At 38.6% G+C, this 26,102-nt stretch overlaps 1 protein-coding gene across 2 annotated transcripts; it reads right to left on the minus strand.

Annotated features, from left to right (window-relative positions):
- Positions 1-56: 56 nt before the first annotated feature.
- On the minus strand, positions 57-26,102 carry trabd (TraB domain containing). Of its 2 annotated transcripts, XM_070972489.1 has the most exons (10): positions 26,018-26,102; positions 25,455-25,495; positions 25,039-25,105; positions 14,253-14,419; positions 13,823-13,963; positions 10,654-10,764; positions 10,405-10,544; positions 2,450-2,622; positions 1,854-1,950; positions 57-1,748 (listed from the first exon to the last, which is right to left on the minus strand). In XM_070972489.1, the coding sequence occupies exons 2-10, from the start codon at positions 25,476-25,478 to the stop codon at positions 1,577-1,579; spliced, it is 1,092 nt and encodes a 363-aa protein (XP_070828590.1). In that variant the 5' UTR covers positions 25,479-25,495; positions 26,018-26,102; the 3' UTR covers positions 57-1,576. The 2 variants fall into 2 exon arrangements, with proteins under 2 accessions (XP_070828590.1, XP_070828591.1); XM_070972490.1 differs by lacking the exon at positions 10,654-10,764 and having other exon boundaries at positions 149-1,748.

Consider the following 26,102-nt stretch of genomic DNA (forward strand, 5'->3'; position numbering starts at 1 on the left):
TGTAACTCTGCATGTTGTGTTGTGACTAATAAAGTCTTCTTCTAATGTGTGTTAAGTACAACTTCACATAGTTCTCTACATTCCTTATTTTAACTACTTTTCTGATATCTCTCTTCTAAAATAACATGATAATAATACGACTTTCTCATAAAACTATGACCTTATTCTCAGAAAATTCCAACTTCATGCACATAAATTACGACTTAATTCTCGTAATATTTTGAGTTTATTCTTGTAAAATTATGACTTTTTATTGTAATATTTGGACTTTTTTTTTGGACAGAACAACTTTATTCTCAAAATATTATGACTTTAATCACATAAATTTGTGGTTTTAATCTTGAAATCTTGTTTTTTTTTTTTTTTTAATGTGGCCCTTATACTCCGATGGAGCCATCTCAAGCCAGTGTGTGAGGGTGCGTCATTGTGGAGGTACAATCAAATGTACAAATTATAAGATAAATACTTTGCTCATCCTGAGGCACAGTGCAGCCTGTCCTGCATCAGGTCTCTGCTAAATGTATGGGTGAACGTAAAATGAAGGGGCAATGGTAGTATTTCAACTGAAGCCAAGGCAACACAAGCTAAATGTTCTCTATTTAGGGCAACAATAAAATAAAATAAATATAAATCATATAATTATATGAAGAGAGAATATTAGAAACTTGCACTGACCACTTGGCTGCAGTGTGTGCAAGAAGCATACAACACATTTTTGCCATTTCATATATTTCACCATTAGCCCTTACTGCTACAATATGAGGCACTTGTCTGTTAACGTAGGCAGCACTGTGCACATGGAAATTAGTGCCAATTTATCTTACATTAATCCTGTATGAAGAATATGCATTTCAAAACTATTTTTTAAGAACTAAGAAAATAATGGTCAGCCTTCAAAATTGAGACTTTTTTTCTTTACATTTACCTTACACCACAAGGGTCAGTAACAGTAACATCTACAGAAACTGTTATAGTAATTTATTTATTATATTTAGGTGAAGTTATGGATACTGTCATGTTTTACTTTTCCCGTCCCATTGGCTGTATGTACAGTACAGTTCTCTACCAGTCTCTTATAAAGTGCTGGACTTGAAAAGGGCCATTTACGAAAAAGGCTGACTGTTACCAGAACAGAGGAAGGAATAACAAGACAGTGTTAGAAAAGAGTGCCTCTCAAAAAATGGCTCAGTCATATCAGGACAGATGATTCAAATGATACTTGTCAAGAAAAATGTTGGTAGGTAATTTAAATGAATGGTGGGGGAAAATGTCAATCTATTCAACAGGAATTACTGGCATCTGTAAACCTTACAAAATCTAGGATTTGCACACCATATGAAAGATCAAAAGAAGTGCTGTCAAGGTTTCTTTGGCAGTATGGCCCTGCTGTGTCTACAGGGACATCCATTTGAGGCGGGAGGCTTTGAAGTCCCTGAGGTCCTTGACAGTTCATAGTGTGGGCTGGTGAAACCGCAGCTCCAGTCTCATCTCCTGCTTTTAAGGCCATTGGTGATAGATTAATTGTTTTAAAAGTTCAAAAGTCATGCCAATGATGGCTCACAGAAGAACAGTGGGGTCAAGCAGGGGGTCGCCGTAGAGTTTCCAGTAAAGACTGGACCACAGGTGAAGACAGCATGGCCCGACCGATAGTCCCACCAGCACGGTAGCAGGCGTATCCCAGCATTCCCATCATGACACCCTTTATGACCGTGCACAACACCCAGCCAAAACGTGAGGGAGGTGCAACACTGACAAAAAGACAGACAGACACACTGAGCAGTCATGGAGGTGCCGAGACACAGTTACAGTACTTATCTAGTATCTGTGATATAAAAAAAAAAAGACGTATATACCTCATGATTTCATGAATGTTGAGTGGTTTCTCCCAGTTCCGTTCTATGCCAGGGACATGACCCATCCCAACAACTCCCACCACCACAGCAGGCACTTCTGCAGAACAAATCCAGAACAAATGAATGGCTGAAAAGGTACATGATTCACAGAAGTTGAATTCCTATGGTCTCACTATGAATAAAAAAAGTTTAAAGCTAAGAAAAGTGAAAAAAAATGTCCCACTGTTTCGTGAAATATAGTTTAAAATATTTTGTGTTATTATATACAATATGACTAAGCATTTCCATGAACAGTATCTTGAGGTTGATTACAATTCAGTCACAAATTTGATGATAGATATACACATTAGACTGACACAGCTTCATTATATCAAGCACAGGTGTGTAATTCTGGTGATAAATTTAAAGAGTACAATAAAATTCAAATAATTTAATGTTCAATATGAGTATCTTATGATATGTAACTGAATAAAAAACATGTGCGTGTATCAACCCATTTATAATGTACATACTTGTGAAGGAGAAAGACCAGGATTATGGTGCGAACACTGAATCTGCAAATAAGAATGAGGAGTGCCAAATACTGTAATACGTACTCTGGGCATTACAGGGTGCCTCCACAGAGCGTGTAGCCTGACGTAGCGTGTGCGTGAGGTAGATATCTCTTTCAGCCACGATGGTTTGGTGGAGAGCAGGAAACTCGCCAATCATCTCTGACATGGTCTGCTCCAGCAGGTCCTTCTGTTTGCATTTCTCTACATCCTCTTTACTAAAACATGACACACAGTTGCTGTTGGTCACGCAGGAAGAAGAGGATATCATTGTTTTTGTCTTCACACAGTACACATTTTGGTTATGACAGTTATGACAGAGTATCATTGTTTTTGTCTTCACACAGTACACATTTTGGTTATGACAGTTATGACAGAGTAAGGCATAATTTATTTTTTTTCAAAATCATGTTGTGATAATCAAGTTTATGAAACTGTTTTAGGGCTTCTTTAAAATCTTTAATACAAGATATATACAACACTTATGCTTTGGCATTTATTATTTTGTAAGGAGAAATGACAAATTCTTATTGCCTTTTAGTCAGTGTGTGAACTATGCCATGGCTTTTTGGGGGAGCTCTGCCTGCCTCAAGGAGAGGACTTAGTGTGATTCTGCATCTGATAATAATCAGTTAATAAACACATCAAACCTCCACAATATGAGAAACCAAACATCACAGGTTAACACAATACGACTAACTAAAGCAGGGCACAGTGCTTACTCTGCAGTGATGTACTATTATCTAGTTTATCTGGGAACAAAAAGACACGAATAGGTCAAACAGCAAAACAGCTTATAAACGAACAACTGTATGAGCATCAAATCAAAAGCAAACAATACCAGGCTGCCAACAAGGCATCAAATTAGTGCTGGGCGGTATTACCATAAATTACAACAGTTTCACGGTATATGATGGTATTTTTTTTTCTTTCATCTGAAAGACAGATGTTTTAGCACAGATATATCCAGGCACTCATTTGGGCAGAGTACCGTTATCTCATCCAAGCCTATGGAGAAACTCCTCTGTTGAAAACGCTTTTTCAGCCTTTTTCTCTGCTTGCTAATGTTCTTATCTCTCATGAAAGGACGAAATGCAACTAAAACAGTAAAATGACACCTTGGGCTGCTCAGCAGAGTCCTCTGTTAGTGCTCTGCTCATTCATGGGTAAATGAGCGGTGAAACTAACTGTGCAGTTAGAGCAGTCAATAGCTCAGCAACCCATTGGTCTATTTTGATGATCGACACCTCTATTGACCAGTCAGAGTCAAGAGATTCGAGGGGCAGTGCCCAAATTCACCATAGTAACACCAATGATGATCCAGAAGGAAGTGAGCCCAGAGATAGGTTATCGCATGAAGAGCACTGCATCCTCTCTAGAAACCCCCTCCTCTTTATGTAAACAGCCAGGACCTTCATGATTGGTCTCAAACTATTGCCACATTTCCACTAGCGCGGCTCGACTCGACTCGACTCTACCCGGTTGTTTTGTGTTTCCATTAGGGATAGTACCTGGTACCCGATACTATTTTTAGTCCCTGCTCTGGCGAGGTTCCAAGCGAGTAGAAGTGATACTATATGTGTGATGTCAACAGCCTGTCGGCCATTGATTGGCCGGAGAGTGTTGTCACTGGTCTGCGACGTACTTTTCCAGAGTGTTCTGCCTTGCAGTCCGAAGCCTTTTCTGGGTTTCTTCTCTTGCTTTGTGTGTGACAAAAAGCCACAAACAGAGCAGCAAATACAACATAGCCTCGATGTCCTCCATTGTTTGTCGGCTCTGTTTGCGTTGCGTACAAATTGACATCATGGCAGTTTCGCGTAGCCGTGGTATGACGACCCCGCCTACGTTGAGGAGGTACTATGAAGTACTCAATTGTAATGGAAACTCAACCAAACCAAGTAGGGTAGAGTAGAACCGAGTCGAGTAGAGCTGGAACTGTGTAATGGAAATGCGCCATAACACAGAGTCATAGGAGGAGACATTAGCAGCATTTTTTTGAGCTGGAATATAACTTTTGACCACAAAACAGCAAAGGTAAGACATACTTCATGATTTAGCAATGTTTTTTCTGCTACTGTTTGGCTGCTACCTCGCAGAGTTTTCGTCGCACAGTGAGGAGGCAGACATCTTTGTGATCATCACTCTCTGCTTTCATATGATAACAGGCTTGTGTGGTTTGCATGAGGTGGCGAATTAAAGTGGACATACGCTATTTTCGTCTTTTTGTTACAAGACATGCTAAGGTGGTGGAGCAAGTTGCTCATGTTAGCCTGACAAAATAAACAGACAGGGCTACTCTTTTTGGCACAAGTACTTCTGTGTCATCATGTTCTACTAGTTCTGCAGCTTTGATTTCGTAACTTTAAATGTCTGTCCCATCCATCTTCACCGTAATGTAACACCAGAGCACTACAGTTTAACTGTTGTGTTTTCAGTCTAGAAATACACAATTCAGGGGATCAATTCAATTCAATTCAATTCAATTCAATATACCTTTATTTGTCCCGCAAGGGGAAATTCCAATTTACAGTAGCACCAGTAAAAGATAGGTTGGGTAAAAAACACAGCAAGTATATACAAAAGAGTGTAATAAAAATAGCATTATAAAAAATAAGCATCCAGCCCTGAACTGCAACAATATATCGAATCTAGCTATATCACGATAGAAATATGGCTCGAAGCTGTAGTGGGACTGTGACGTTATCTACTGAGACGATATATGGTTACTGACTATCTCTCTGACGGAAATTGTATTGTTTTTGTTTAACAGGAGAGGGTGCAATCATAATAGCCAAGGAGACAGACTGCCGTCATTGCATGACAGCCAAGCATTGCCAAAAATAAATCCAACAAGAAAATGATGAATGAACATGCCAGTAATGAAAAAGAGATTGAGGATACTCCATCGACATTGAGAGCTGATGTGTTGCAGCATTTTCATTTTCCGAACTGACAACAGTGAAAAGGAAACTGTCAAACACAAAACAATTTGCAAATACTGCCACACAATGGTCAACTACACTATGGGAAACACATTAAATATGAGAAGCTATTTGGCACATCACCACTCAGAAAAGCTCAAATCACAACATACTGTGATGGCTTCTATGGCATAGAAGCCTGAACAAAGGATTTGGAGCCCCACTTCCTCTTAACAGTCAGAGAGCTGAAGAAATAACAAGATGCATCAGTGAATGCATAGACTTAAGGTCATTTTCTGTGGTTCACAGTAATTCAGAGGTTAGGAAACACATTGGAGCCAAAGTAAACACTTACAAAACAGCCACACTTCAGTCGCACAGTGATACCAGCCAAGAGACAAAAGCTAAAGTGATACAGAGCCTCAAAGAAGAAACTGTATCTCAATAACCACGGATAAGTGAACTTCACAAGCTGCTCAGAGCTACATTACAGTCACAGCTTGAGTTATGACCAGAGAATGAGAAATGAAAAATTTTGTCCGACATTCAAATCACACACTGGACTCAATATATCTGAGGTTTTGAAATCTCCTATTTTGTAGTGGGAGCTTGACATGAAGAATAACAACAGTCATCATGGTACTGCTGTGGTTACCGACAATGCATGAAATATGGATGTAGCAGGCTGGACTGTCCCCACACAAAGTGTTTTTCAGACACGTTAAACATTGTCTTCACAAGCGGGTTTGAACGTAAGCCACACCAGCTGTCTGCTTGGTCGAGTGAGGCATGTAGCATCGTTTTTTCACTGCAGTTCAACTGTGCTGACTGCCAAACTGAGACTCTTAAACCTGCTAGTACATAAACTGATCATGTATGGTCACCCAATGGAACAGCTCTTGTAATTATTTTAAGGACTGCTATCGACTGTACAATTTCAAAACAAAAACAATGCAGCATAGTTAAATCATTAATTGCCAAAGAAAATTCATACATTTCTTGCACATGCTAACGTAATGGCTGGCTACTCTTATTTTATCTTATGAAAGAAAGAAAGCAAAAGCACTTTAAGTTACTAACAGGTTTTATATGAAAAAAAAAAAAAAATGCTGCACACACTAATTTATGAACAGTAGTCTCTCCTCTGGTACAGTGCCTGTGATTTTTAAACATGCAGTAGTACGGCCCCTACTCAAAAAAACAGGCCTCGACCCCTCTCTCTGTTCCAACTTCAGACCTATCTCTAACCTTCCGCTGTTCCAATCTGGGTTCAAAGCCCTCCACAGCACAGAGTCCGCACTTCTGAAGGTGTCAAATGATATACTCTTGTCAACAGACTCTGGCAAGTCTGTTGTCCTTGTGCTTTTAGATTTGTCTGCTGCTTTTGACACTGTTGACCACAGCATTTTAATCTCTTGCCTTGAGCACTGTGTGGGCATTAAGGGTGTTGCCCTCAACTGGTTCCGATCGTACCTGACGGACAGAAGCTTCTGTGTTAAACTTGACAACACTGTGTCCTCAACAGCTCCTCTTCCATATGGGGTCCCCCAAGGCTCAATCCTTGGCCCTCTTTTATTTGCACTATACCTTCTCCCCCTCGGTTCTGTTTTCAGGAAACACAATATGTCATTTCATTTTTCATTTTTTTGCTAATGATTGCCAGATCTACATTCCATTGCCACAAAACAATGCAGACTCAGTCCAGCCACTCATAGACTGTCTCACCGACACTAAAGCATGGCTTTCACTTAATTTTTTAAGTCTAAATGAGAACACGACCCTCGCTTCCAGTTTTTAAATCTCTTCTAAAAACACATTTTTATTCCTTGGCTTTTAACACTTTTTAACTTATTTTGACTGGCATCCCCCCGAAACAGCACCTGCCGTGAGCCCATCTGTCTGTTTTCTGTTTTCTGTTTTAAGTGTTTTATATTTGCCTGACTTTTCTTTTTTCTTTTTATTCTTCTCAATTTTTATTTTATTTTTTGAATAATTTTATGTACGGCATTTTGGCTGCCTTTGTGGTTTTAAATGTGCTATACAAATAAAGTCTTGTCTTGTCTAAAGGGCATTTTTCAAGTCATGTTTTCTCTTTATTTAAAACATTACAATAAATATTGTATCTTGGTATTATTTACCAAGAGTTTTTGGTATCCTTACATCCCTACTTAACAGCAATTTTAAGGCTTAATCTAGGAGATGTCAGAGGATGGACACACAATCACTTCATGCAGAATGCTTCCAGTCAGATCTCACAGACACCAGCAGTTTAAAGAATTTCCAGAGTTGAGTGTGGGTGCACATTCCCTGCTTCCAAACAGAACATAATATATGTGATGCACATACATACTGTAGCTGCATTTTGCGCTAGCCAAAAAATTCAGGAAGCTAATGTTTTCTACTGCTACCACAATTTCCCCAGTTTTCCCCATTCTTTAATATCATTCACATTTAACCCACCCTTGTAAAAGTTTTGCTCTTGTCTTAGACAAAATGGAAACCTTTCAAGAGAGGACATAGTTTGGACCTTTTCAATTCTAATCCATGTGGTGGGCACAGAAACTAATCCAGCCAAAAACTGCTGAATGAAATTCTTTGAACAACCTCCCTATACAAAGTTTTCCTCCAAAATTTTGCTCTATGCACAATTTATTGGGTAAGTTGGGCAGGGATGGATAGTATTAGGATCAAGGCATGATAATCATGTGGATCACCTCAGGACATCAAAAACCATATTCACAAATGAATTCCTAGCCTGTATGTTTCAGGACATTACCCAAATGAGCTGTCTGTGTTAATACAATGTCAGAATCAGTCGAACCTGACATTAACCAGACTTTTCCCTGGTAGCTCACTAGTACAAAGTGCGTGTAATGTCTAAATTTGCTTGTGTGAACAAAGTATGTCATTGTCTGGAGAATTCACATCAAGCACTTGCATGTCAGTGTAGCTGCTTCAAACTCATTTATGCTTGTCTGTACAGAATATTGCCCTCCACTCTGTTGATATTGCAAATACATTAAATTGTATGTGGTACTGATATCAATACAAAAACAGTCATTACAGTTGAGTACTCCTCCTTCATGCTATACACAAACGCAACCCTCACCTAAACCAAACAGACCCGAGGGTCAAAACACAGCATTTCACAAAACACAACAGCGTTATGGAAAAGGAGGGACCACATTTGTTTGTGATTGGACAGAACCCTGGCGACAGTTCAGTGCCGTTTGGCCAATGGCAAACACTTGTATGGTTTGGTTGGAGCACTTTGTTGGAATTATCTCTCGTTGTAACCCTTTTCCCTTTCTATGAATTGTTAAATGATTGCTCTTTTCATAATAACAAAGATTATCGGGTTTTGTACACTATATCTGAATTCTGTGACTATTCTGCAGTTCTGACTTAATGGCAGTGCTTTTCTATCACACCTGTGCAAAACTCATTTATTACTTTAGAGTTATACTGCAATTATTGTCAGATTTGGTTTTCAAATACAAAGACAATGAAAGTTGGGTTTCAAATTCAGTAAAAGTTAAAGTCAATCAAATAAAATGTGTTCTGACCACCATTTGACATATCACAGCTTGTTATGTTTTGAAGCAGAGGAAAGAAATGGCATAAGTGTCAGTTGGTGCCTTTTTTTTCCTTAAAAAAGCACTGTAACATTACTATGATTACTTGATTAGTATGATTAAATGTTGTTACTTCTCAGAGTTTTAAGCATGATAACATATTTTTCTGACCCTGATCAGCAGGTCAAAGGCCACAACCTGCAGCACCATCTACAGGATTAGCTGCAGGGTGCAAAATGACAGGGCGTGAGAGATTTTAGGAAGTATTTCAAGTTGGGATGAAACAGAAGCTTTATGTGTTACAAGTCATCAGTGACTGCAGTCTTACATTCCAATTGCATATAAATCACTTCCAGTTTTATTTACATACTAGTCTATATACATGTTTGGGGATGGCATCTATATCTGTGATTTCTCATCTGTAATTTACAAAAGCTGGAATGATGGCCAAGCTTTACATGATCAGGTTCTTCTTACTGCCTCTCCCAACCAAACAACCATACTGTTCTCTCTCACACACACACACACACACACACACACACACACACACACACACACACACACACACACACACACACACACACACACACACACACACACACACACACACAAATTTTCAGATTTGTATTATTGTTGAGCCTAGTCAATCTAACCTAAATCATCTCAATCCGATTAAAAGTTTCATTTTTTATTAACATTGTTCATGTTTTGTGCTTAAGGTCCTGGAAAAAAGCCTGATGTTCAGACTTTGTCCATTGTGCACTAAAAACCTGTTTAACATTACAACTATACTTTATCAAGAAGGAGTGGCTTTGAGCCTTCCTCCTATTTGGCGTTAAATTTGTTCACGCATCATGAGAGAATTTTGGTAAAGGTGTATAATGTTAACCACAAATGTTAAATTGTGTTTGCCTACGTAACTAGATTTCAGTATTGAGGTATAATTACATTCAAGTTTTTGCTGAGCAGCATGCAAACAGTTTATTATATCACAACTTGATAGATTTGTGTGCATTTCTTACTTTCTCAACAATGGTCTGAATAACCTACTGGGACTGCTCTGTCTTGACTGCCTGTCTTCTCTTTATGTACAGTGATGTTATCAGTTATGAATCAGATTTTCACTGCATGAGAAAATGGAAATGACATTGAACTGTCACCAGGGTTCTGTCCATTCACAATGTGATGTCCAATGTGGTCCGTTGTTTTCTGTAATCTGACATGTTGTTTGGTTTTGGGAAATGTTGTTGTGTTTCCTGAAATGCTATATTTGTGAAGTGTTGTGTTTTGTGAAATGTTGTTTGACCCTCAGGGGTCACGATAGAGGTGGCTTAAACTTTAGAATCAACAACAACATATAGTACATCTCTATTCATTCTTAAACAAGAATGAATGATGATGATGATGATGATGATGATGATGATGATGATGATGATGATGATGGATATTGGATATTGAGAAAGACAGGCTCAAAACACTGCATGGTATTAAGGTGAGCTTTTACCTGATTGGGTCTGACAGAAAGCAAAGACCCCATGCCAGACGGGCCTTCTGCCATAGACTGAGAGCAGCAATGGCCCTCTTAAACGTCACTGGGATCGGCCTGTCCCCAAGGTGAAATTTACAGAACGGCACCCGTCCAGCCTGTGCAAGAAAAACATTGGGGATAAAAACAGAAGAGAATAAAACAAACAGAAAAGAGGGAAACTTTCATCCACCCATTTATTTCAAATTTCATTTGTGTGCCTTTTACCTCTTTGAAGGCCTCTCTGAACTCTCCTCCAGGAGCCATGCCCAGCTGCTCCGTGATGTGAGCTGAAACTTTGAGCAGAAGAATCTGCATCAGGCCAGACATCAGCCCATTCTGACAAACACAGAGGACAGATATAAGCATTCACAAAAACACAGATGTGCATTCCATTGTTCCATCCCATTGTTCAGTTTTGTGCAGTTACATGAACACAGCTTTGGAAAAAAAAGAGAAAACACAAAAGTAGAGAACAAATAAAAAAACTCTGTTAATTCAGCTGATTCTCTTTGTCCATCATACATCAGAGATATTCATTTCTCCATTAACATCCCTTTCCATTCTTTTAAAATCAGCATAAAGCACATATTCAAGGCATACCCAAAGTCAATTGAAAGCTGTTCTTGAACCATTTCGAGTACATGCATGGTTTTCTCCACAGCAATCAGAATCTCTGTCAGTGATACTGGCATGGAGAAAAAGTATGAACAGACTGAAGTAGAGGGTTTTGACTTCCACCTGAATTTTTTATTTATTTTTGCAGATAAGATACCTGCAGATGGTCTTATTAGCTAGAAAACATCATGGGACCACAGCATGAAGCTTTGCCAAAATCCAAGTTCAATCTGAAACTGATAGTAATACCACAGAAAATCAAGGAGCCTCCCAATGACAAGAATGGGACACTAACGAGGCAGACGACTGTCGTTGACACCCAAGGGTCGCACCCTTCATCGCCTTAATGGGGGATCGTTTGCCTCACAATAGTGATACCATCCTTGGTTTGGGGGTTGGCCTCAATCAGAGGATAAATACTTGAACCTAACACCATTTCATTGGACTAGAGCTGTCCTATCTAGTCTGGTGCGCATGAACTGATTAAGCCTGCTCGGATGAGAGGCGAAACGTCTTCCAAGACAAACTGACAAAGTCCAGTTGCGATCGATTGAATGCCCTGAAGCTTACAATGACCTGGATGAATGAGAATATTCACAGCCACCACAGAAAATGTATATTGCACAGTTAAAGTATGTTGAGGCGTTCTCCATAAAAAGGCCACAATATTTATCATTTCAAAGCCCGTGTCATATCAATATTAACACTGTTTGAGAGTGTCAGTCATCTGCCCTATTGGCTGCTGGATCTTCACACAAAAGACGAGAATAAAGCCCTTCCTTTCAACCTTGTTCAATGTTATTTGTACTCCTTATTCTATCTTTTACTATTATTATCAAATTCTCTATTTTATTAAAAAAAAAAAAAATCTCTGTTTTTATGTCTGTAGGAGCCATGAATGAATGGTTATTATTTTCTTTTTATTGGTAATGAGGTTAAGGGGTGTATTGATTTTCTTTTTTAGTGTTTGTTTTATTTATTTATTTTGTGGTCATGCTGAATAGGGGGATAGCAGGCCACATTGTTATGGGTGGGGATATTAAGTGAATATACTCACCTGTTCACTTTTGTCTGAGAGGAAGGGGGTGGGGGGGAGCCGGGTTGCCGTATTTTTTGTTTCCCGCTAGTTTTCTTTGATCATTGTGATTACTTTGATTATGAGTTTGCACATGTTATCATGAGTTGATCTTTTTTTCTTTAATCAAAAGTAGTGCTGTCAATCGATTAAAATATTTAATCGCGATTAATTGCATAAATGTCATAGTTAACTCGCGATTAATCGCAAATTAATCACACATTTTTATCTATTCTAAATGTCCCATTAATTATCGTTTTAATACTGTTATCAACATGGAAAAGTGGATAGGCTTGCTTTGTGCAAATGTTTTTTATTGAAAACAATGTGTAGTGTTATATTTCACACATTTCACACACACAGCAGTCATTCACATTTGAATGAATCAAATCTCACACATTTTAACACTGTCAACAAACAGATGACAAAAAAATAAATGCTTGGTTACAAAAAAGCCCCTTCAACAACCCTTTCTAAGGGATCAAAACAGGATGATACAAGATAAAGTTACAAAGTGCACATCATTGTAAACTAGGATTCAGCCTATAGTGCAGTTAAACCATGGCTTAAACTTTCCTTTCTTAAGTTTCCTCTGAACATACAAGCAGCCAGACTACAATGCTCTTCTGTTTATTCACCAGAGGCTTATCAACGCAGCCTCTTATTTCTCTCCAGAAAGAATGAACATTACTTGGCCATGGCTGCAGTAAGCTTGTTTTTAGTTCAAAAACAAACTTTGGAGTCCAAACTTTGATCTTGTCAGTCGACCCATCTGGCAACTTTTTGAAACTAAACCTTCTATTCAGAATCTTGTTCACATCCATTTCAGCGTTTCGCGCTTGACATCCGCCCACGCTTTCACAGCTAGCGAGCAGGCAAGACCAAAACATGCGTGGGGCGTGCCTATTGTTTTGTTTCCGGTTTACAATCGGATCCTGTAGTTTTTGTAACATTGCTAGCAGTGGCCACAGCTTATAAAAAAAATACAAGTTCACTAGGTCACAAAGAACGTTAATTGCGCGATAAAAAAAATTACGCCATTAAAATTGATTTGCGTTAACACCTTAATAACGCGATATTTTTGACAGGCCCAATCTCAGTTCATCAGCGACTCTTTGGTTCTTTGAAGTTGCTATAATGTCCATTCTGTCTTTTGTATGTGAAGCACTCAATTGATGCATGTGATTTCTTTATTGTAAAGCACTGACAGCAACAGCTCTTGTATGAAAAGTGTGATATGAATAAAGTTATTAACGCTGACTCTGGTTGGCTATTTTCAGCGGTAGAGATGAAAAGGAAGATCCTACTTGGTCAAGTAAAATGTCAGTCAAAATCGCTACTGTTGATTTTACCTGCTGTTGTGACTGTATTGTGAAATGGTTCGCATCAGTCGAATCACAAGAATTTCATCTTTCAAATTATGTAGGGAATGATTACAGACTTAAACTTAGTAAACGTGTAGATGGATGGGCAGAACAATTAATGCAACAACCCACTCCTGCGCTGTTGGAGTCTTGAGAGGTTAAGTGCATGCTGCAATCCCTTTCAGTGTTTCTCCCCATCTAGGGTAAGAGCTGTTTCAAATTCAGAATATACAGTAGTCTCACTGTCTTTGTTTTTCTTTTCCCTTCTTTCTCTCTTTTTTCTTTTCTTGCATTTTTTTCCCAGTAAGACTAATGTTAATCGTCGTTCTGAAAGCCTGACCTGTTTGATGGCCTGCTGAACCTTCTCCAGGTTGATGTCTTTGGCTTCTCTCAGCAGTGTACTCTCGTCCATCTTCAACATAGACACCCTGTATTGGCACAGCTCCACCACCACCACGTCTGGCTGCACAGCACGGATCGTCTGTGTGAGAAAGAGAGAGAAAGCAATGGGTATGTTTGATGAGAGTCAAAGAGAGAAAAAAAGAGCACAAGAGAAGAAGAAAGAGACAAAAAGCCAAATGAGCAGTGACGGAGGAAGTTTGGACAAAAAAATGATAATGCTTGGCAAAAGAGGAATGCCAGCCTCATTACAGTACAACTAATCATCACTTCAAGGTGCTACTTCACAGCACTTATTCATGTTTGCCGAGTTACTCCATCATATTTTTAAAAGGACATAAGTGGCACAGAGTACTGTACAAATCACTCACCGTGGCCACATCCTTTTTGCTGCTGTCACTGAAGTGGGCAGTGCCCACCAGGTACAAGAGGCTGCCATCAGGAGCATTAAGACAGGTCACTGTCTCTGGGAGCTCAGGGGACAACTGGCGGCGCTGGGCTCGCAACTGCCAAAGCAGCTCCATTGCTTCGCCATCCGCTAGGCAGGAACAACAGAGAGTTACTAAAGGACAACAAAAATACAAGAGGAAAATTGCAGTCTCTGATGTCCTACTCTATCTACTATGATGTATTAAAGGAAAGATATATTTTCATTTTTCAGCAATTTTGTAGTTTTATATTTCCCTTAGACACATTAGCTATAGTTATAATTCACACAAGCAGCATATCTGCAAATAAAGAAGAGTTACAGACAAATCAAAGGACTACATGCACACCAGAAAAAGTATAGTATGCAGGAGTTTCTTTCCAGAATACAGAGATCTGGAAAAATTGCAAATAGTCTGTGGTTATCAGTGAGGACAGTAACAAGACCATTTGCACATGCATTTGAATCAGGAAAAACTGCTTTCTTAAACACACAATATGTAATTTCTACTGCAAGGGGTTTCTCGACCAAAACAATGAAAACAACCTAAAAACCACCATTGCTGATGAAAATATGTTGTGACTCAGGCAAAAATGTTCATGGATGAGGTAATGTATAAAAATGTATTTATCTTATGTTAACACACATTTGCTGACTTCCAGTGTCTCCTGTGTCACCATTGCAGGTGACCAAATGAAACACACTCTTACCTTGAATAAAGTTACAAATTTCTCTCTGTTTTAACATTGTTGGAAACATTTGGAATAATCTAAGAATGCAATAGGGCAGCTCTTTTATGGCAGAAACAATTGTGATTGTTTTGATCAGTACTGAGATAAGATTTATTTAACTAAAAATTCTACCTTCAGTATAATTCAACTGAAAAACAAACAACAACAAAAAAATAAATAAATGCAATATGTACAGCGTTGGCTTTACAGTATCCTCTAATTCGGTTCTATCTGGGTGATACATCTGACTATTCTGTGACTCATTCAGTACTGAACCTGCTTGGCAACTAGCTATCAGCTCTGGGTAGGGTTAACCCTAACCCTAACAATCCCCACTTGTTCCCCCAACATAAGTTCATTATTATGTGTGCGTGTGTGTGTACATGCATGTGATGTGCACACCTGCATGCCACGCAATACATTCTAGACTAACAGCTGAATTGGTTTTACTTTTTTTTTTTTAACTTTCTTTTCATTGATTTTTTTACGTATGCAGTACTGTGCAAAATTTTGAGGCATGTGTGAAAACATTCTGTAAACTAAAAATGCTTTCAAAAAAGTAATTGTTAATAGTTTATTTTCATCAATTAACAAAATGCAGTGAATGAACAGAAGAGGAATCTAAAGCAAATCAATATCTGGTGTGACCACCCTTTGCCTTCAAAACAGCATCAATTCTTCTAGTTTTGAAGGAACTCCGCTGGTACAGTAGGTTGTTCCAAACATCTTGGAGAACTAACCACAGATCTTCTGTGGATGTAGGCTTCCTCAAATCCTTTTGTCTCTTAACGTAATCCCAGAGAGACTCGATGATATTGAGTTCAATGCTCTGTGGGGGCTATACCGTCACTTCCAGGACATCTTGCGCTTCTTTATGCTGGTTAAGATGGTTCTAAATGACATTGGCTGTATGTTTGCGGTAGTACTCCTGCTGCAGAATAAATTTGAAGCCATAAAAAATTATTTAAAAAAATTGGAGAATAAATCATAGGCTTCACTGATGGTATTGCATGATGGACAAGTATTTGCCTGTATTTCTCAGCATTGAGGACACCATTAATCCTGACCAAATTTCAACTACTTTTCAGAAACGCAGCCCCAAACTTGCAAGTAATCTTCACCATGCTTCACTGTTGCCTGCAGACACTCATTATTGTACCGCTTTCCAGCCCTTCGGCTAGAGCAGGGGTGTCAAACACATTTTCACTCCAGGCCACATCAGCATTATGGTTGCCCTCATTGGGCTGCTTGTAACTGTAAGACTGTATCAATGTAACTACTTAACATATTGTTAAATAACTTTCTCTGCATTTGATTATTATTTATTCAAGTGTACACATATTGTACATGCATTTACATAAATGTAAAGATTAGGGATCGACCAATTATCAGCCTGGCCGATAATATCGGCCAATATTCGCCGTTTTTTTCACCGATAAAATTAATTAATGTATTTTAAAACACGCTCCTTTGGCTCTGATGCAGCCGTCTCTCTGCCTGAAGTCACAACTCTTGGCTGTGTAAGAATGTCCTGCTCACAGCCCTCACTGATTGGCTATGTGGCACAAGTGAGTCAGTGACAGCCAATCAACACTGAAGCCTCTACATGCAGTGCCACAGACAAGGAGAAGCAGGCGACTGCTCCGGTGATCCAGCAGAGGTAAGGCAACAGAGTCAGTCGAAGTTGCAATAAAAACCCTCTGTGATGAAGTTTTAAAAATACCACAACCTTATGATCAATTTCAGTGATAACATGCAAGCCCAGAGTTGACATTTCACCAACCTACTTGTCTAATCACATCAAGCATACCACTTTGCAAGATAAATAGTGGCACGCACCAAAGAAAAAAAAAGATGTAACCAAGTGAACATGACCTGAAGCTCCTTACTGAATTAAAAAAAAAGAAGACATAACAACATATTGGTACGTATACTATAGCAAGTATAAGGGAGGAAAACCTGCTGAATTCCGCTGTTTGGCTCTGGAGATTAAACTATTCACAACTTCAACACGGCGTATTTCATGATGACCCACCGCTACATTATAATTGCCACAACCGCTTTATAGCTGGGGCCAGACGTACAAAAATAATATAGGCCCTTTCAGTTACCATTACTCTGTGGGAATAATAAATCTCCTAACATGTCTCAGCTCCTGGTTTATCAATAAACAACACCGGAGGTGATTATAGCCTATAAGTTTAACAGTACTACACGCTAACGTGTCCTTGTTTGTTTACAATCGCCTCTCCCTCAGCGCTCATGCTCTCACTACACTATGGTGCAGCAACTTAACTACTGATGTTAAATGATCGTCTTTTTGCCTGTCACTCGTAAAGTCCAGGGATATGAGTCAGGCAGAGAGCACACGTCGAGGAGATTATTCTCAGCGTGTTTTATTTTCAATCAATAAATTTACCGTCGCGTCTACAACTCACGTGTGTAATGAAGAAAATTTCTCGGTGCACTACCCTCTTCTGTGCCAAACAAGCGAGTCTTCAGCGAAGTCTCTGCACTTAATGAGAAGAAGAGAAGCCGCCTAACAGGAGAGCACGCTGAGCAGCTCTGCTTTCTGCACCACAATCTAATTGGGAGTACTAACTCAGACCCAAATTTCAGAACAGTTCAGTTCAGTTTATTTTGTTGATGTTTCAAAAATTAAGGGAGCTATTTTATTTATTCATTCGAGTGAGTTTTAAGAAATGCTGCTGGAAGGCCCCTGCACTTTTTGTTTTAAAAATAATTAAACTTAAAGGCAGTTCAATTAAGTGTTTGTGTGTGTTATTTTACAAAAAGTTAAGGTCTTTAAAACAAACAGTATATTATATTCATTCTAATCCCAGGGGTGTTACTCTAAATTTTGACACCAAAATTTTCATTTTTGCTCCAAACGAATATCGGTTCTAAATATCGGCTATCGTTTTCGCTTGATTATTAATAATCGGTATTGGCCCTGAAAAATCTATATCGGTCGATCTCTAGTAAAGATATTTGTAAGTATGTTGCCCTGTGTTATAATAAAAATCCTTTTAATTTATCAGGCAAAGAAACATACATTACTCCATCAATCAAAGATCAAATGTTTCAGTGAAACCAAGTCAAATATTATCACATTATCATTAACACAAACAAGAGTGAAAACTTTTTTGTCAGTTGAGAGGGGCAGAACTATGGTACAACAAATAATTGTGAGCTGCTTAGAATGTGTGAGAGATGTGGCATTTTACAAAAACAAATGGCTGCAGACAGCCTTGCAGAGGGCAAACATAAGAAATCCCTTTATTTGTCATATTTTACACACAACATGCGAAGTTAGGAGGGGAAACTGCACACGCCATGCATATGTGAAATTTATTCTCCGCCTTTAACCCATCCTTGGACCGTCCTTCCTCCGCGGCGGACCAGGAGCGGTGGGCTGTCAGCCGACTGGCGCCCGGGGACCAGTTCCTGTTGTCACCATTGGTCAGGTGGTGAACTTCTTGCATGTTTTTAGTGGGGGTCCATTTTTTTTTAATGGAGGATACCCCAGGTGAGCACGGGGAGAACATGCAAACTCCACACAGAAAGGCTCCCTTTTTCCTCGAGCAGCAGGCACTGAAGGCATGGTGGAGGACAATCCAGCTACACCCAAGAGCTCCTCGCTGACAGTGAAGTCTGCCTTCACACCTCAGTGTTTCCACTACATTCATTTAGGGAGTGGCGAGCCGCCATTCCTAAATCCTAGCTGCTGCTCCTTCAAATTCCTTTTTTTTTTCTCTTTTTTTTTAAATTGTTGCAAATACACACCGCCGCCAGAGTTCAACGTTAATTACTCGTGAGAGCACAGCCTTGAAAGTGACATCACGTCAAGCACAAGGTCAGAGTGTCTTCTTGGAAAATAGGGCAGCGACTTACCGGAAAAAAGGTAGACTTATTAGCTTAAGATAACTCATAATAGATTTTACAAGTCAAAAAGACATTTGCAAAATATTGACGGCCAGCTAACATTACGTAACATATCGGTAGCTTAAGTTAATTGGGCTAACGTAAGTAAACTAATTGATAGCATTTAGCTAATATCTACACGCCATGATGTAACTGCTGACTGCATTTTCAGATGAGCTTGTTCAAATATTTCTCTAAGAAGAGAAAGACAGCTGATGAAGATGACGCTAGTCAGTAGTGATGTGTCAGTCGGGAACAAAAAGGCTCTTAGAGCCGCCCTTTGAAGTAAACTATCGGAGCAGGCTCCTGCCTGCAAGCCGCAGCAGGAGCCACTTTGGGGTTGGTTTTGTTTTTCTCGACTTTTTTTCCGTTCAAGCCACACGATTGGTCAACTACATGATGTGTGGTGGCTTCAGTGTGTACGCACTGAGCAGGAGGGGGAAAAGCGGGGGTTACAGACAGAGCACACGCGCGCACACACACACACTTTAAAAAGCAAATTTCAACTGGCCATTCAATAAATAGGTTGTAAAAGTAAAATCTGCAGTCAAGTGTCATTTGTTTATGCTGCCACGGCTCCCCGGAGAGCCTGCCCCCGCTGCTGAAAAGAATCCTAGAGGAAACACTGTACCTCTTATAAAAATGGACAGATGCGCTGTATCTGTGTTGTCTGTGTGTTTATCAACAACTAATGAATGTAAGTCAGGTAACTGCAAGTCTCTTCGGCCAGCTGTGTAATCAGATTGCCTGCTAGTTCCTTAACTGCGATGGTGTCTCTTGGCAAACTGACATTTTGAAAAGTCTGTATCTGGTCGGGGCACAACTGCTCACATACCTTTAGCATGCAAATCTTCAAAAATGCACCTTCTGAAAAACATTTTGAAGCTCGGGCGATTTCTTCAGCCATAATAAAGCTATCTTTCACTGCCACATCATTTTTGGCTGTGGCTTTTGTAACGAAATTCTGCTGCAATTGGACAATTTGATGTTTTTCTTCAGACTAAATTCATCATACTTGGCTCCGTGTTTGGCGTCAAAATGCCAACGTAAATTGTATTCCTTCATCACCAACACTGCCTCGTAACACAGAAGACATACTGATTTTTCTCCTTGACATACTTATGTAGTCGCTTTCCCTTCTTTCATGAAATTGCCTTCCCTCTGCATCATTTTTTCTCTTCCTGGACATTTTGGGATTATTTGATCTTTTTCACCTCTATCACTTGTTAGAAAACCACTTTAGTTAAACGCCAATATGTAAACATTGCACTCCAACATTGGAGGATGTCATCATTTTGCAGGTCACTGTACACTATGCAGCATACATTTTTATTTCAAGACTATCATATGGCTTTTAAGGTCTCACAGGCCACATAAAATGAGCCTTGAGTTTGACACATGGTTTAGAAAGACTGCAATCCAGTTTGACAGTTTATCCAAACACTTTTTCAGGAGAGTTTTGTCTATAAGACTTGGTATATTTATTTGATTTTGTTGTCGAAGTCCTTCCATTTGGATCATACTCAGGGTCACATCAAGAAACCAGAGAAGTCTGTGCTGCTCTGTAGTAATCTTCCAAGCAGGGTAAAGCCAGTCCACCTTTATCCCTTGACAGTTGTAATGTATGAAATCTAGATTCCCCAGATAAATGTTGAAATCATTCTTCATCATTCTTCCATTCATGAAATTGTATAGGAGGTACTTCAAAAGGCAGTGACTGAAAAAGAAAGAGCAGCCTAGGTAATCTATTCATCTTTATGGCATCTATTCGATTGTACATGGTCATCGGTAGTAATTTAGCGATTTAGGTCTGCTTTAGTAAGAACTGTTATGGGGGCATAATTGTGGTCATAGGTGACAGATAAATCCTTGAGTATCTGTACTTTTTGTACTATGTTACCTTTTACATTTAAATTTACACCTTATATAAATGTTTTCCTGAGGTTCACAGTTGAAGGTAAGAGTCTGACTTTTGTGTAAATTGAATTTATATGTACACTACCGTTCAAAAGTATGGGGTCACTTAGAAATGTCCTTATTTTTGAAAGAAAAGCACTAACAATATCAAATTAATCAGAAATAAAGTCTAGACATTGTTAATGTGGTAAATGACTATTCTAGCTGCAAACAGCTGATTTTTAATGGAATATCTAAATAGGTGTACACTTCCAGCAACCATGTTAGCTAATCGTGTTAAAAGGCTAATTGATGGTTAGAAAACCCTTGTGCAATAATGTTAACACAGCTGAAAACTGTGAACTCTGATTAGAGAAGCTATAAAACTGGCCTTCCTTTGAGCTAGTTGAGTATCAGCAGCATCAGCATTTGTGGTTTCAATTATACTCTCAAAATGGCCAGAAAAACAGAACTTTCTTCTCAAACTCAACAGTCTATTCTTGTTCTGAGAAATGAAGGCTATTCCATGCAAGAAATTGCCAAGAAACTAAAGACTACTCCCTTCAGAGAAAGCACAAACAGGCTCTAACCAGAATAGAAAGAGAAGTGGGAGGCCCCAGTGCACAACTAAGCAAGAGGACAAGTACACTAGACTCTGTAGTTTGAGAAATAGACACCTCACAGGTCCTCAACTTGCAGCTTCATTAAATGGTACCAGCAAAATGCCAGTCTCAATGTCCACAGTGAAGAAGCAACTCCGGGATGCTGGCCCTCTAGGCAGAGTGGCAAAGAAAAAGCCACATCTGAGACTGGTCAACAAAAGGAAAAGATTAAGATCGGCAAAAGAACGCAGACATTAGACAGAGGAAGATTAGAAAAAAGTGTTATGGACAGACAAATCTAAGTTTGAGGTCTTTGGATCACACAGAAGAACATTTGTGAGATGCAGAACAAGTGAAAAAATGCTGGAGGAGTGCCTGACACCATCTGTCAAGCATGGTGGAAGTAATGTGATGGTCTGGGACTGCTTTGTTGCTGGTAAAGTGGGAGATTTGTACAAGGTAAACGGGATTTTGAATAAGGAGGGCTATGACTCCATTTTGCAAAGCCATGCCAATTTCCTCCTTCAACAGGACAATGACCCAAAGCACACCTCCAAACTATGCAAGAACTAGTCAGGGAAGAAGCAGTCAGTTGGTATTCTGTCTGTAATGGAGTGGCCAGCGCAGTCACCAGGTCTAAACCCTCTTGAGCTGTTGTGGGAGCAGCTTGACCATATGTTACGTAAGAAGCACCAATCAAGCCAATCCAACTTGTGGGAGGTGCTTCAGGAAGTGTGGGGTGAAATTTCTTCAGACTAACTCAACAAATTGACAACTACAATGCCAAAGATCTGCAACGCTGTATTGCTGCAAATGGAGAATTCTTTGACCAAAGCAAAGTTTGAAGGACAAAATTATTATTTCAAATAAACATCATTATTTTTAACCTTGTCAATGTCTTGACTTTATTTTATATTATTATTAATTTTGCGACTAATTTGATGAATAAAAGTGTATGATTTCATGGAAAACATGAAATTGTCTGGGTGACCCCAAACTTTTGAATGGTAGTGTATGTACGTAGAGTTTGAGCCAAATTCTTTAAGGAGAAATAATAATTTAGGCAAACTTGTATTGGGGTTGATAAGTGTCACCAATATTTTAAACATCCAATTACCTGATCATCAAAGCCAAAGCGTTTAAGTAACAAATATTTCTACGAACAGAATCAAAAGCCTTCTCAGCATCAAGACTAATAACTACAGATTCTATGTTGTTATTTCTCATATGGTCAATGAGGTGGAGAGCCTGTCTCACATTTCAATTTTTCAGTTAGGTCTTTGATTTGTTTTTGTTTTTCTAATGTCTTCTAAGCATCTTAGTATCTTTATGCATGTATAATGGCTTTATACAGTGCACTAAAAGATAAATAAATATTGGTTTAAAAATCAAATCAAAACATCTCTCTTTCTCTCCCTCCCTCCCTCCCCCTTGTTGAGGTGCCTGGTTCTGTTTGAGGTTTCTGCCTGTTAAAAGGAAGGGTTTCCTTGTCACTGTTACCTAGTGCTTGCTCATGAAGGAATTGTTGGGTCTCATACAATAAATAGTATGTTCTATATGGAAAGTGTCAACTTCTGTTTTGGCCCTATATATTGAATTGAATTGAAATAAGAACAGCAAATTTAAAATGCAATTGACCGCTTTCCTCTACAAAAAAGGTATGGATGGATTTCCAAAAGAATTTTATTCTACATTTTGGAGAAGGATTAGCTTATCCTTTTTAAATAATACTAATAATGCATCGAGGCATCATGTTCTCCAGCAATGTACCAAGCAATTGTCTAAGTGATACCAAAATCATGACAGCTAGGTAATACTCCATCTCAGTATCAACCAATAAGTGTAATTAATAGTGACAATAAAATCATTACCAAAGTCCAACATAATCAAGATAGCCAAGATAGTTCCTGATATAATTCACAACAATCCTCAAAAAATAAACTGATTTCGTACACAATAAATGTCAAAACCAATATTAGAATCATCTGTATGTCATTAATATAATATGCCAAGAAGCAAGGATAAGACTTAACTTTAATTGTAGTCAATGCTGGGAGGACTTTTGATCAATTGGAATGGGCCTATCTTTTGAAAATATTCTAAATGTTCAATCAGCAAAATCAGCTAAAGAAAATGCAAATGAATGCTTGTTTCCATCCACTTCTATAATACTGTTATCAGGAGTTGGCCCACTGAAATAAGCAGTAGGAGGTGATGATGTAATTGAGTGAGCACCAATCAAACAATAAAGAAAAATACAGGAGAAAACAGAATGGGAATATGACATTTATGTTTCTTTCATGTTTTAATGTTAGCACTGTTACAGTCTCCTTATCGCTCCACATAGATCTGATGCTGTCGTCAGCCGCTATTATTAAATTAAATTGAAAATGTGTATAAAAACAAGAAGACTGAAATCCAGACAGCTCAACTAATGTTACAATTCAGACATTTCAGCTAACATCACAACAGAGGAGAAAGTGATAGTCATTAACTATGCTGGCTGCAGGCAGCTAAAATTATACAGTAAAGCACAAATATAGCATAAACTAACATGAGATTCTTAAGCACAAATAGTCCTGATAACTAGTAGCTACATGGATAACATCATTCAAGCTTACACGCAGCCTGGGCACATATCATTACTATGAGTAATTATTGAACTAAGATAGTAGCTACATGCGGACAAAATTAAAAAAAAAAAAAAATATATATATATATATATAATTTTTTAAATATCTTTGAATGAAAGCAATCTACATGCACCAGTTCAAACATAGCAATCTTGCTTTTACTAATATGGAAGTTACGTATAAACATACTTGTGCATTGATTTCAGTCTTCTCCACTCCCACTCTGACTTCTCCATGGACTTTACTAATAGTGGATGTTGCCAATCTGTCACTCCGTTTGAGATTGTTCATTAGTGACCATGTCATATCTTTCAACATAGGCTCTGAGATTCAGTTTAACAGTAAATAAAACTTTTGGATTTACAAGCCAAACTTTGGGATTCAAAACCAAAACTTTTGGATTTGCAAGCAAAACGTCTTCATTTCCACACAAAACATCTGGATTTGCATTAATACATACATTTGTCAATAATTTTGTTCAAATCTATTTTTGATATGGAAGCTTTGCTCTCAAACCCATTGTTTGATTGGATAATAAGGACACAAAAGTAACTCCACAACCCAGATCCAGCAGTTAATACTGTGCGTTTAAGGTATTCTGATTAAATAGGTGGTGATTATCCACCATTGACCCAAGAAGCAGCAGTATATCATATCAGCAAATCCCTTTCTTGTACAGAGCATAGAATTTGTAAGACTTTCATAACTGTGCCATGCAGATTTACTATTTAAATTAGAAATAGCAAAGAAGAGGTTGCTGCAATGAACTGCCAGATGATAAACTATCCAGTCTCAGACACAGTTATAAGAGTTTATATTATTATATAAAGAAAATTCTGCATAGAAATTGTCACTTTTAAAAAAAGGTATTGCAACATCTCTCTCATGCATACACAACCTATTTACGTTAAAAAAAGAAAAAAAAGAAAAAAAGAAAAACTTACACAGCCCTGGAGGTAGACAAGGCAGTTCCTCTTCTGAGGGATCCTCTGATAGGCCGATTGATTCATCCTGTTAGACATCAAAACAGCAAACAATATCTTAGACATCTTAGACACGTCATGTTTACATCACCATAAGATAAAGAGATTATTCCTGTTCAAGTTTAGTCAGGGACAGAAAAGTTGATTGCACATACTTAGGTAACTGTTCGGGGCAAATTAAAACTAAAATTTTTGAAAAACAATTTCAAGCAAGTTAGCAAAAGAATAACACGTTTTGGGTTTTTTCTACAACATAATTCTAAAACACTTAAGACACCCAGTGTGTCCCCTTATTCCAGTGTGAGCAGAGCATCACCAAAACATCAGTCAAAAAAAGCTACTATCTCATACAAAAATAGTCTGTAATTGTTACACACCTCTGAATTGTTGTCTTGATCCATGTTTGAAAAACTGAAAGCTGCGTGTGACAGAGGTCAGAATGAAGATATTCGTTACACTAAACAGTGAGACGTTAACCTACAGCTAGGGACTGTACTGTACTGTATTAGATAGATAGATAGATAGATAGATAGATAGATAGATAGATAGATAGATAGATAGATAGATAGATAGATAGATAGATGAACCAATAATATGAATCGAAGAGGTAACGTCAGCCTGTCATGAAGACGTTATGTTGGAAGTGACGTGCCAGTGGCAGGTTTACGAACTAACGTTAGCTAAAGTGACTTCCAGGTACAAGACTGCTGATCATCGAGCATTTACTGAGGACTCATCGGTTTGGCTAGCTCCCGGATGATGATAACAGCTACTGTTAACTGTTAACGCAAGCTAATGTAGGCTAGCAACCTAGGTAAGATTTTGCGTTAAATCATACGCGCTGAAACGGAATAATTTCACAACAACAGCTGACATTATCAAGTACTATATGTTTGGTAATACAGACGATAGATGTCTCAAACAAATACGAACATCTTACCGAGCTATCAAGCCCGTGTGTCAGTGTGTGCTTCTCGAGCAACGCTACGGTAACACGGTTCTCCTCTGAAACTGAGAGCCGCAAT

This window comes from Chaetodon trifascialis, chromosome 10 (genome assembly GCF_039877785.1).
Source record: "Chaetodon trifascialis isolate fChaTrf1 chromosome 10, fChaTrf1.hap1, whole genome shotgun sequence".
NCBI lineage: Eukaryota > Metazoa > Chordata > Actinopteri > Chaetodontiformes > Chaetodontidae > Chaetodon > Chaetodon trifascialis.

Coding starts and splice junctions, on each gene's coding strand:
- trabd (XM_070972489.1), bottom strand. CDS start 25,478: ATGGATCAAGACAACAATTCAGAG. Junction 25,106..25,454: donor ATCAAGACAACAATTCAGAG/GTGTGTAACAAT, acceptor GATGTCTAACAG/GATGAATCAATCGGCCTATC. Junction 2,623..10,404: donor TTTCTGTCAGACCCAATCAG/GTAAAAGCTCAC, acceptor GTCATGTTTTAG/TAAAGAGGATGTAGAGAAAT.